Here is a 13,780-nt window from a genome sequence, read left to right as displayed (position 1 = left end):
AATTAACCAAAAAGAAGTGAACATCCCAAAATGAAAATATTTATGCAATTTTGATCTGATACTTTGGAATAGAGCTATATCAAAACTTCAAACTAGTTCTTTTTCATGAAAATGTAATTAAATCCAGCATCTGAAGCAAATTTGAGAGTTTTCATCCCTTGATGCATCATTTGTGCAAGTTTGGTTTATACAATGTTATATAAGCCTTATAGTTTTTTGGTAATAGACCTGTAACCATAACTTTTACCTGGTCCATTATCTGAAAAATGTATGTCTAATTCAGCATCCGAAGCAAGTCCATTAGTGTGCATCCTAAGATGAATCGTCCATAAAAGTTTGCTCATTATAGGGCGCATAGTTACTTGGAAATGAAATCTGCACCAAAAACCTAAACCTGTTCACTCAACCGTAAAATGTAGGTCAGATTCAGCATCCGAAGTAAGTCAGGTAGTATGCATCCTTAGATGTACCATCCATGCAAGTTTGGTCATAATAGGGCTCAAAGTATCTTGGAAATGAAAACTGCACCTAAAACTTTAACCTGTTCACTCAACCGGAAAATGTAGGCCAGATTCAGCATTCGAAGCAAGCCTGGAAGTATGCATCCTAAGATGTATCAAACCTGCAACTTTGATCATAATAGGGCTCAAAGTATCTTGGAAATGAAAACTGCACCTAAAACTTTCTGTTCACTCAACTGGAAAATGTAGGTCAGATTCAGCATCCAAAGCAAGCCTGGTAGTATGCGTCCTTAGATGTATTATCCATTTAAGTTTGGTCATTATAGTGCTCATAGTTACTTGGAAATGAGACCTGCACCAAAAACATTCACCTGTTCACTCAACTGGAAAATGTAGGTCAGATTCAGCATCCGAATCAAACCCGGAAGTGTACATCCTTAGATGTATCATCCATGCAAGTTTGGTCAACATAGGGCTTTTAGTTACTTGGAAATGAAACCTGCACCAAAAACATTCACCTGTTCACTCAACTAGAAAATGTAGGTCAGATTCAGCATCCAAAGCAAGCCTAATAGTATGCATCCTTAGATGTATCATCCATGCAAGTCTGGTCAACATATAGGACTTATAGTTACTTGTAAATGAGACCTGCACCAAAAACATTCACCTGTTCACTCAACCGGAAAATGTAGGTCAGATTCAGCATCCGAATCAAACCCGGTAGTGTACATCCTTAGATGTATCATCCATGCAAGTTTGGTCAACATAGGGCTTATAGTTCCTTGGAAATGACACCAACACCAAAAACTGCACCAAAAATGTTAACCTGCTCCAAAAACCTTAACCTGGTCATTCCTTTGCTGAAATTGCAGCATCTGAAACTTTGACTGGTACAATGGAACACACTAGAAGCATTTCCATGCATGTCTAATCAATATAGGACATAGAAGTACTTTAAAAGAAAACTGCTCCAAAAAACTTAACCTGGGACGCCGACACCGACACCGACGCCGACGGGGACGCCGAGGGTATTACATAAGCTCCCCCAACTTCGTTGAGGTGAGCTAAAAATCATACAAGTCATTTTTCTCACAGATATTTCTAAATGCTAATTGTGACGTCATAAACATGTGCATTTTCCCGTATTTTTTTCAAAAGTTGCAGAAGACACCAATTTTCAATGGAATTTTCTTTCAGAAAACATTGTCCACAGGCATCGCCCACAAAGATCTTGAGATATGTGGTTTATTATTGAATTTTGCACAAAATATCAAAAAATTAACGTGGGCGCCGGCTGTGGACACTGTTTTCTAAAGGAAAATCACCCTTGAAATTGGCCATTTTGAGGCTTTTTCTGTTGAAAATAGGCAAATGCTTCATATTAATAACGTCATATTTGCAGAATGGTAATCCTTTATGCCATATTTTTTCCTGATTTATCAAAGGCATATATTTAACTAATATTTAAGCCAGTTTAAAAACTTTTTGATGTCATTACATTTTTAGGGCGCAATAAAGCTAAAACCATACCTTCTTCTTATCGACAAGCATTAATATATCCTAAATAAACAATATTCTAAAATCCACCCACCATCCCAGACTTACATAAAAACCCATTAACAAAATTATACATCAAATCTAACTCTTCTTACACCTGACGACTATTGATTTCATCTTTTTCTTTACTGGGCAGACGGACCTGGACCTTGACTTCCTGAATTGGGTTTCTGCTCGCTCTGTCCTTTTTCGGCGTCTCTCCGCTGCCGGGTTCCTCCGGAATGGTGGGGCTCTGTCTCTGGCGTTCAGTCGAGGTCTGAACCATTCTCGGCTTGGGAGTGTAGGCCTTCTAGGAGACCTAGCACGGATTGGAGTGGCCGCTCTATCCTCAAGCTGGGGGTGAGTCCTCACTTGGGCCTGCTATTATAGAAATAATCAGTTAGTGTCTTTGTTAGCTGGAGTATTGCTGCTGTTTGATCTGCCATCGAAGCAACCTGCTGTTCTCCCTGTCTTTTGACTTCGGCTTGAATCTCCTTCATCGCATTCACTAACTCCATCTTTTCGCCATCAAGTCCGGACTCCTCTCCACCCAGTAACTGTGGCAGGATGTCTACCACCTCTGAAGGGGGCTCAATATTGGTGTAGGGGGGGATTAACTCCGCCACCTCCTCCAACAGTGTGGCCAGTGGTGTCTCTTTGTCCTTCTTTGCGTCCATCTCCAGCCAATAAGCGAGAGAAGCCGCCTGCTCCCATCGTGTCAGAAGGTCGTCCTTCCAGATGAATGGCTTCGTGGCTCTGACAATCTCCACCTGGGTATCTGCCCCCTTATATGGACCATACCACTTTCCGTGGGATAACAACTCCTTTTCCGTTAAAGTAACATAATCACAGTTTTTGCATGTAAATGGAACATATTTTCTTTCGTTACATGGTTTTTCAAATAAAGTTTTACAACATATTTCTTAATCTGCTTGAAATTACGTAGTGTACACTGGAACACTCGACCTTTCTTCTCGGACTTGGCCACGTCCATGATGATACTGCAAAATTACAGACAAGTATTAGGTAAGTATGAATTGTTGATGGCATCTTCTTTGGTCGATATTGAGAAAAGTACTACCGTAGCTGTCAGACTTTTGAATCCCACTTGTACACAAAAACAGATATGGCAAGATGCTGTACTTGATGCGGTTTAAAAGAGGGGGCAGTGTAGTGTAGGTGACCCCCATTTTAAGGGGATGAAGGACCTTTAGCTGAAAAAATAACTGTCATTTAATTTTTCTCATATTTTGTATATATCTTATTTAGTATGTCCCACATACTATAAAGCAGACATATCAATAGGTTTCTAGACTTATTTCTGAGATATTGAGTGACAAATACCATACCCCACAGTGTCTGAGCGGAGTTTTTATTCTCCGTGTTTCTGGGTTCATTACTCGGTCGATAATTGAAATTTTTCACCATAAATAAAAAATATACCAGCGGAAATGTGTCTTTTAAAATATTTTAGAGTATGAATAGGGTTAAAAATTCGAAAAAGCAAGATTCTTTTGTAACACCACATCTGGAGACGGAAATTTACGACTTTTTTAGGACAACTTAAACCATAAAAAAATTAATTTGCAAAAAATCCTATCATTCAATATTTGAAAATTTACGTCGAAGTTCAAGGTCGTCATTGTATTGATTAACTGTAAAAATATCGATTGGTGAAGCTGAGCTCAATATTGCTCGGGGCAAAGTTAAACGAGTCATGATCATGAGAAAAACGTGTCATGTTTACATTTCTCGAGTATGGGAAAACCCAACTATGACGTCACACATTCCTGAAATAAGCGAAATAAGACAAACCCACAGAACTTTTCCGTCAACAACCATGTAAAAATATTTTTTGCGTTCTGAAATTTACAAAATACCCTACCATGTACATATTATGGCCCGTTTTTATGATTTTATACTACCCGTTTTTACTGTGTATGATCTTACTGAACTAAGAGATCCACTATGACGTCAAAGACGCACTGGACGCGCAGAGTAGGGAAACGGCAGAGTGGATTAATGATAATATTTGCAAGAAATTTTGAATGTTTTCAGATATTTTTATACTAGATGGTGAACGCAAACAAACAGTCAAAAAAATTATACAAGTACTGTGGTTTCAATCTCGTTTTGTACATATTTTATCAGAGATTATGACGTAAATCAACTGAGTCACGTGACCATACATCCTTCATCCCCTTAATTAGTTATTGGTTCAACTCATCAAAATAAAAAAGTGAAGAATATACAGCCACAGTCCAAGCAATTCATGGAACTACAGGATCGCTCCCACAGAACATCATGGTAATTGACACATTAGGAACAGTTACAAACGGCAAAAAAATCCGTCAGAATAATAAATATCAGTAATGAGGATGTCTACTTAAAAACCATACGTCAAATTGGTACTTATGTCAAATTGGTACTTTACACAAAGTTGATGTCATCAAATCTACAGACGATGAATACGACCTAGAAATTCTTAACAGTTTACGTCCGAAAAGTACGTACAGATTTCATCAAACCGACTAAGAGTAAATTTGAGAATACCGATTTAAAATTTAAAACTTGGAGATGCACAGTTGACCAACGGCCAGAAGGAGCATTTTCATCCACTCATTCAAAAACATTTAGAAGCGTTTACAAAAGATGACGTTGATCTTGGCTATATGGATTTGATTACTCATAACATCAAGTTAACAGATGAAATCCCTGTTCGAGTGCCACATCGTAGAATTCCACCACATCAGATTGATGAAGTAAAACAACACATACGCAAATTGTTAAATAAAAGGATAATTAGAAAGAGCAATTAGTCCCTTTGCATCCGCCATCATGATAGTGACAAGTCTTCGTTTATGTGTAGATTATCGCGAACTGATTTTAAAAAAAAAACTATAAAAGATGCGTATCCGTTACCCAGAATGGAAAACATTAGACGTCTTACATGGAGCGAAATACTTCAGTTCAAGCCCGAGGATACCATCAAGTTACCATGAATGAGAACTCAACTTAGAAAACAGCTTTAAGAGTTGGAACCGGGGGATTGTATGAATAACTCAGGATGTCTTTCGGCCTATGTAACAGCCCCGCCGCTACATTTCAAAGACTTATGGAGGCTTGTTTCACAGATGAAAACTTTGACATCTTACTTTTATATCTGGATGATACATTAGTATTTTCGAAAACCAGCGAAGAACACATACAACGACTATACATTGTTTTCTCTAAGTTAAAAAGCCATGGTCTTGAAATAAAACCATCAAAATATAATTTCTTCAGTACATCTGTAAAAACTAAAAGCATATCGTTTCAGACGAAGGAGTTTCTACAGATCCCGAAAAGACTGCGGTATAAATAATAGACTAACAATTGGTATGAAAAACGTCAGTCAGCATTTGACTCAATGATAAACTGTATTTGCTGACAAGGTCGACCATAAAACTTACGAAATGATGACTTTAAACAAGACTGCTGATATTCTTGTTTCGTCAACTTGCTTGTCAATAATTTACCTCGTTTTAGAAATTGTTCATATGTAGAACATGCTCTTGCGATCGTTCGTAGGTTAAGCCGGTTATTACAGACGATTAGTGAAGGATTTTTCTAAAATTACAAAACATTTACATGGTGTAACTGTAACCACAGATAACAAGAAGAAAAAAAGGAATTTCCAAACAAACTATTTTTAGAACTTTAGAGTAAAGAATGTGATTCTGTATTCTAAAAGTTAAAAAGAAGATTTGTATCTTCTCCAGTTTTAGGATATCCTGAATTTAAGAAAACTTTCATTTTGGAGACTGATGCGAGTTTTGATGAACTTGGTGCAGCGCTTTCACAAGAACAAGATCAATGACACGTAGTTATAGCATATGCAACATTGAGGCCAACGGAACGTCATATGGAAAATTACAGTTCCATGAAATTAGAACTATTTACACTAAAATGGGCAGTTAAGGAGAAATTCCGTAATTACCTGCTTGGAGAAAAGTTCATTGTTTACCGTACACGGATAATAATCCGCTGAGTTACCTACAGACTGCGAAGTTGGGGTTTTTGGAAGATATCAAATTATGAAATTTTTTGCATTATTTAAAGAAAAATATACAAAAATTACGAAACATAAATGCCAGATTTTTTACCATCAAAATTTGTGTAAGAAGAGGTGTGCAGTTTGAAAACAAGATTCTAAACAGAAACATTGAGAGTTATACAGGTCCTATTATACAATTTTTTTTGCCAATCTCTTTAAAAGACCATGTATTAAAGTCATTACACAATAACATTAAACAATCATGTTGGACATCAAGGCATAGAAAGAATTTTGTCATTAATTAAAATGAAATGCTGAATCGCCAACAACGCGATGTAGAACAATACTGCAAAATATGTGAGCGTTGCATGGCAGCCAAAGCAACGGTTTCCACTGTGCGACTACCTTTAGGGAATCTTTTAGCGTACCAATCGCGAGATTCTAGCAATTGATTTTACAGTTCTTGAACCAGCGAGCAATGGGCGAGAAAATGTATTAGTGATGACTGACATATTCAGTAAATATACATAAGCAGTACCAACAAGACATCAAAAGGCAGTTACAGTGGCAAAGTGTTAGTGAAAGAGTGGTTTGTTCATTTTTGAATTCCTAAAAGGATTCATAGCGACCAAGGGAGGAATTTCGAGAGTGAAGTTGTGAAAGAACTTTGTAAAATGTATTACATCTCCAAAAGTAGAACAACTCCGTATCATTCTGAGGGAAACGGCCAGGTAAAACGATATAATCGTACAATGCACAATATTTTAAGAACATTATCTCTTCAGCAGAAACGAAAATGCCCTGAACATCTTCCCGAAAATTCATTCTTCTACCGGGTATACACCGTATTTTCTTATGTTTGGACGAGATCCGACCTTACCTATCGATCATCTTCTCGGACTTCCAGCGACCAAAATTTCTTCAACAGACTAATACTTTGTACAACAGAGAAAAAGGCCTCGATAAGCGATGGAAAATGATAAACAAAATTTGGATGAAAGGACGGAACTCTACAACAGATGCCAAAGAAAGTCCCCTTTCAATTAGTGCCCGTATTTTAATGCGGAACAGAATTCCGCAGAAACAAGATAAAAGATTTCTGGTATTCTACACTTTGTTAAGTTAAACAGGATTTAGGGGATAACGTATATGCTGTACAACTAGAAGATGGTACCGGTCTAACGAAAAATGTGACTCGTAGAGAAGTCTTGGATACAGTTGAATTAGTGTTGAGTGATTCAGAACTTGAAACCTCAATTTCTGATTCAGATTCTGTAAAAAGTGACGAAAGCTTTCATGCAGTATTAGATTTTTGGACAGAGGATGTGCATCAAGACAACGGAGATAATCATCATCATTCGTCGCAAGAAGTTCCCGTACAAGAAGAAACTCCGTTAATTTCAAACCCATATCAATTATCTCGTTAAACAGTACGAACACAGAGAGCTGTGAAAAGTGAAAGTAACTTTCAAGAACTATGTCAGGCTGTTGCAAATTTTGGGGCCACTCAAGGAAAAACACTTAGCAAAGCGTGGTCTCATTATAAACATTAGACATTGGTTGTGATCATTTTAAATTATGCTTTTAAAATTTTAAAAGTGTATCATGATGTTGATGTTCTATTATGATAGTTCTATTCATGAAAATTTATGTGTATTGTTTACACATCATTAACATTGCTGTGGACAGCAATGACAAACGGGGGAAATATGTGATATGGTAAAATAGTTTTAATGTATTTTATATATAAAGATTATTATATGAAATAATTTTTGGTAAAAAAAAATGTTGCCGTGGTTGTATTTGAACCGTGTTTTAAATGTCCATCTCAATAAAGGAAAATGATAAAATAAATAATCATGTTTCCTTTGTTTGAATCGTCGATTTTTCATAAGAAGACAAGCCATATTGCGATCGAAATCGCTGCTACTTAGAAGCATTTTAAATTTTAAATAAATTACAAACAGTTTATCTTCATAGAGGCTATATCAAGTCATGTAAGTATTTGTCTATTCAGTATCCTGTAAAATTATGTATGATTTACTGTAAATTGAGTTTATTCTGTATATTTAAGGAATAACTGTCTTATTTTTCGAATTCATGAAGTGATCAATCGATTGGCTTGCGTTTATGCATAAAATTATCACGCAAGCCAATCGAATGATCATCTTCATGAAATTGAAAAATCTGACAGTTATTCCTTATATTTACATGCTTGGATTCCGCCAATCCACGTGCTCTAAGCCCTGCTTCTGTCTAGCTGTTTGTCCCGCCCTGCACGTGGTTTTTTTTGGAACCGCGCCAAAACATTGATGGGGAAATAAAGTAAATTTACATTGGTAATTTTATCTCGTACAAAGACATTGGAAATGAAAATATTTAATGATCAAGATGAATTGTTTACATATTATTATTATTATTATTTTATTAATTTATAAAGCGCAAAATCACATATAGTTTCTATGCGCTGTACAATAGTTTTGCTAACATTTAATAGCAATTATCAATAAAATCTATAAATCTGTTATGGAAAGTAAATAATCGATAAAACAAAAAGGACCTTAAATAAAACATGGTAGTAAGATGAAATTGTTTAACGTAGACAAGGTAAAATAAAATGAAAATAAAACTGTTATGTACACAGGAAAGTACTTCTGAAGTTAAATTTATGAGAGGTAACACATGGAGTCCTAGATGTTATGCTGGAATTTTACATTCATAGGTTATATTCACGCTTGAACAAGAGTGTTTTTAGGTTCTTGCGGAATGCTCCATGTGCTTCAAGCTCTCGTAGTTCTAAAGGCAGGTTGTTCCACAGTTGTGCGCCTAATGTGCTTATGGCTCTTGCACCATATTTGTTCGATGATTTCTTTACTATTACTTTCCATTTGTTTCATTTGTATCAAATTGTTTCTTACAAAAGACATTATTGATCAAATTTATTATCTCTGTTAAATATCACATATTATTGAATAGTAAAACAATAGTGTAGTCTTGATAAAAAAAATAGTTTTAGTTTTCGAAGTATGTTATTTTTACACTTAGTTTAGAATATAATGATCAGAGATATAGAATATGCATTTAAGGTCTGTTTTATTATCATATTAGGTTAATAACATAGATGTGACGGATCACGATCCATGGGTTTTTGATTACTCCTTTACTTAGGGTATGTTTTATCCATGAATAAGGTCATGCTTATTGGTATATATAATATTGGCATATATAATATTTAAGGCATAATAACAATTTATACAAATGCCTGAATACAATGAAATTTATTTTTTGTGCAATTGCATTGCAAACTGTAAATGTAATTTTCACAATAATCATTGATGTTAGATTTTATTACTTTTCATATTATATTATAAGCTATCACAAATTAAATTATGCGTGTTACATAATTATCTCCCTTTAAAAGAGACGGCATGACCCTTCATTTGAATAAACCTGAATCCCCTTCATCTAAGAATACGTTATGGCAATTTTGGTTGAAATTGGCCCCGTGGTTCTTGAGAGGATGAAAATGTGAAAAGTTTACACAATGACGGCGACGACGACAACAACGACAGACAAAGGACAATTTTTTATCAGAAAAGCCCATTTGAGCCTTTGGCTCAGGTGAGCTAAATAAAAAAATTCACCCTGCATTTACAAACTTTTGCTCTAAAGTTTAGAAAAATGCCTTGTTATTTCTTTTGGCATTTATTTTTTAACAGTTGTTCTAGTATTTATACAAATAAATAAATGACTTTAAAATGTTCACTCACATTTACGTGTTTTTTCTAACCGATGGTCTCCGCCCTGATTTTCTGCAGCACACAATATATGAGGCTTAACTTCTTTTATAAGATCTCTCCTTGGTTGCCATCTTATGTTAGTTAAACCCATTTTAGCATAATCCAAATGCCCTGCACCTGCAAAACAGAAAAATAAACTAATTTAATACATTGATCAAAAGATCAGGGCTGTTAGTAGAGACATGTTCCAATATATTTCAATGTAAACTTTGATTTACTATTGAAGCCCCCATCCTGCCCGTGGGAGTAATGATTTGAATAATTGAGACTCTATACTACCCCAGGATGCTTCCACAAAAAAAATCAGCTTCTCTGGCCAAGTGGTTCTTGAGAAGAAGATTTTTACAGGGTTTTTTTTGCATTATTTTACTATATTTACAATGGCCAGAGGTCTCTGGCGAGACTGTAGCTCTGATGGTCAGTATTGATAACAAAGGAGAAGTAGCACTTGGATTTGAAACTTTGCAACAGACAGCAACAAATAGAACAATGTATCTTAGGGTAGTCTACTTTTTTGCCTTATATTGAAGCCAAAATGTAGAAGGAGTAGCGTTTTTAAGGAATTTCACAGAAATTTCTATTATTAGTAACCATGGCAACATCGTTCTTCAAATAAAAAACAGATGCACTAAAGAATGCATCTTAGTGTAGTCTGCTTGTGTGCCAAGTTATATTGAAATCAGTCCAAAACTGTAGGAGGAGTAGCGTTCTAAAGGAATTTCACAGAAATTTCTATTTTTAGTAGCCATGGCAATATCGTTCATCGAAATCAAAAACCGATGCACTAAATTATGTATCTTTGTTTAGTCTACTCGTGTGCTAAGTTTTATTGAAATCAGACCAAAACTGTAGGAGGAGAAACGTTTTAAAGGAATTTCACAGAAATTTCTATTTGTAGTAACCAAAGAAACATTGTTCAAAATCAAAAACCGATGCATTAAATTATGTACATTAATGTAGTCTACTTGTGTGTCAAGTAAATATTGAAATCAGTCAAAAACTAGAGGAGGAGAAGAATTTAAAAAAAAAAAAAACAAGAGGCCCATGGGCCACATTGCTCACCTGAGATTAGCTTTGACCATTTTGTTCTTTACTAGATTTCCCCGTTGTAATACACATTGTGACCCCACCCTACCCCACTGATCATAATTTAGACAATTTGAAATCTACACTACCCCAGGATGCTTCCACATAAGTTTCAGCTGCTCAAATATTGTCCAATATATTTCTATGTAAAACTTTGATTCCCCATTGTGGCCCCGCCTTAACCCCCCCCCCCCCCGGTCATGATTTGAGCAATTTAGAATCTACACTTCCCCAGGATGCTTCCACATAAGCTTCAGCTTTTCTGGCCCAGTGGTTATTAAGAAGAAGATTTTCAAAGATTTTTCCTATACATTTCTATGTAAAACTTTGATTCCCCATTGTGGCCCCGCCCAACCCCTCTGGGGTCATGATTTGTACAATTTAGAATCCACACTACCCCAGGATGCTTCCACATAAGTTTCAGCTTTTCTGGCCCAGTGGTTCTTGAGAAGAAGATTTTTAAATTTTTTCCTAAATATTTCTCTGTAAAACTTGGATTCCCCATTGTGGCCCCGCCCTACCCCCGGGGGTCATGATTTGAACAATTTAGAATCTACACTACCCCAGGATGCTTCCACATAAGTTTCAGCTTTTCTGGCCCAGTGGTTATTAAGAAGAAGATTTTCAAAGATTTTTCCTATATATTTCTATGTAAAACTTTGATTTCCCATAGTGGCCCCGCCCTACCCCCGGGGGTCATGGTTTGTAAAATTTAGAATCTACACTACCCCAGGATGCTTCCACATAAGTTTCAGCTTTTCTGGCCCAGTGGTTCTTAAGAAGAATATTTTTAAAGATTTTTCGTATATATTTCTATGTAAATCTTTGATTTCCTATTGTGGCCCTACCCAATCCCGGGGGGGGTCATGATTTGAACAATTTAGAATCTACACTACCCCAGGATGCTTCCACATAAGTTTCAGCTTTTCTGGCCCAGTGATTCTTGAGAAGAAGATTTTTTAATGAACCCACCCTATTTTGTCTTTTCTTGATTATCTCCCCTTGTTAAGGGATTTGGCCCTTCATTTTAACAATTTAAATTTTCCTTCACCCAAGGATGCTTTGTACCAAGTTTGGTCAAAATTGGCCCAGTGGTTCTTGAGAAGAAGTCGAAAATGTGATAAGTTTACGGACGGACGGACGGACGGACGGACGACGGACACAATGTGATCAGAAAAGCTCACTTGAGCCTTTGGCTCAGGTGAGCTAAAAATGTTTACATACAGACGGTCAGACGGAGACAGTTAGACAGACAGACTGACAGACAGACGGACGGCGGACACCTTACTATGGCATAAGCTCTTCTGGTCTCTGGTCTTTTGGCTAAAAACTTGGATTCGCTATTGTGGTTCCACCCTTCTCCTGTGGGGTCATGATTTGAACAATTTAGATTCTTCAGAGGTATGCTAGGGTTAGCTTTTCTGGCCCAGTGGTAATTTAAAAAAAGAAGATTTTAAAAGAATAATCCTCTGTATTTTAATTTAAAATTGGATTCTTTATCGTGGCCCACCCTACCTCTGGGATTCATGATTTGAATGATTTATAACTTACACTACCACAGGATGCTTCCTAAAAAGTTTCAGCTTTTCTGGCCGAGTGGTTCTTGAGAAGAATTTAAAATCTGAAAAGTTTACAGATGGACGTACAGACAGATGACAATTATCTTACTACTGCATAAGCGCCTCTGGTCTCTGACCAGAAGATTCTGAGCTAAAAATGATGATATCCTTACCTCCAATCATTTTGAAACCATCAGATGGTTTAGGCCATGTAGGTTTATCACTAGGCATATGTTTGGCACTCCACCATACAATGAAATATGAAGTATAATCAACTACGCGAGCAGCCAGGCTACTTTCTGGATTGAAGTGACATTTTACTGACACAATCTTTGTTTTACCGATTAGTTTAACCTCTCCTGTAGCAAAAATCATTCGTGAAGCTGCAAGAGAAAATGGTTCTAATATTGAAAAGATGCCTAGGGGATCACCTGAGCACTGTGGTAAGAAAAACAAGAGGCCCATGGGCCACATTGCTCACCTGAGTAGCATTGGCCATGCTGTTCTTTATCAAATTTCTCCCCTTGTAATACCTATTAATACTCTGACCCCAAGGATTCATAATTTGGACAAATTAAAATATACTCTAAATAAATCCCTTATTTATTCACGAGAGAACTTTATTGTTGCATTATTACGCATCTGTCTGCTCGAAAAAAATAATTCTTGCGTAAATACGTATTTGTAGGGATTATATACAACAAAATCTGTAACTCGCGAAAGGTTTTTCTTGCTTATAATTACCTTATAGCTCGCGAAAATAAAGCGTCGCAAAAATAGAATGATTTACAGTACAAAATCCCAGGATGCTTCCACACAAGTCAGCTTTTCTGACCCCATGGTTCACAAAAAGAAAATTTTGATTTCAACACCACCAATGTTTCAATGTAAAGCTTGGATTCTATTGAGGCCCCACCCTACCCCCACAGGTCATGATTTGAACAATTTAGAATCTACACTTCCCCAAGATGCTTCCACATAAGTTAAAAATTTTCTGGCCCAATAGTTCTTAAATTTTATAGAAGATTTTTTTCCTTAAAAATTCAATGTTAAACTTGGATTCCCTATTGTCGCCCCGCCTAACCTCTGGGGGTCATTATTAGAACAATATTAAAATGTTCACTACCCCAGGATGCTTCTACATAAGTTTCAGCTGTTCTGGTCCAGTTTTTCTTGAGAAGAGTTTGAGGCCCCGCCCTACTCCAAAGGCGTCATGATTTGATCAAGTTTCAGTTTTTCTGACATAAGGGTTCTTTTTTAATGACCCACCTTTTTTGTCTTTTCTTGATTATTGATCTCCTT

The 13,780-nt window shown here is 36.3% G+C and overlaps 1 protein-coding gene across 1 annotated transcript in view; it reads right to left on the bottom strand.

Annotated features, from left to right (window-relative positions):
• LOC134247341 (uncharacterized) overlaps positions 1-12,896 on the bottom strand; it is a 46,828-nt gene extending 33,932 nt beyond the window's left edge. The window contains exons 1-2 of the mRNA XM_062729715.1: positions 12,652-12,896; positions 9,804-9,950 (exon numbers count right to left, since the gene is read on the bottom strand). Of these exons, the coding sequence (XP_062585699.1) occupies positions 9,804-9,950; positions 12,652-12,853 (349 nt within the window). The 5' untranslated portion in view covers positions 12,854-12,896. The remainder of the gene's footprint in view (positions 1-9,803; positions 9,951-12,651) is intronic.
• Between the last annotated feature and the right edge of the window lie 884 nt (positions 12,897-13,780).

This window comes from Saccostrea cucullata, unplaced genomic scaffold, assembly GCF_032062105.1.
Source record: "Saccostrea cucullata isolate Sc308-1 unplaced genomic scaffold, CSIRO_AGI_Scuc_v1 ctg39, whole genome shotgun sequence".
NCBI classification, from domain to species: domain Eukaryota; kingdom Metazoa; phylum Mollusca; class Bivalvia; order Ostreida; family Ostreidae; genus Saccostrea; species Saccostrea cuccullata.
Note: the sequence above shows the minus strand (reverse complement) of the source record. Positions and strands in the feature narration are given on the sequence as shown.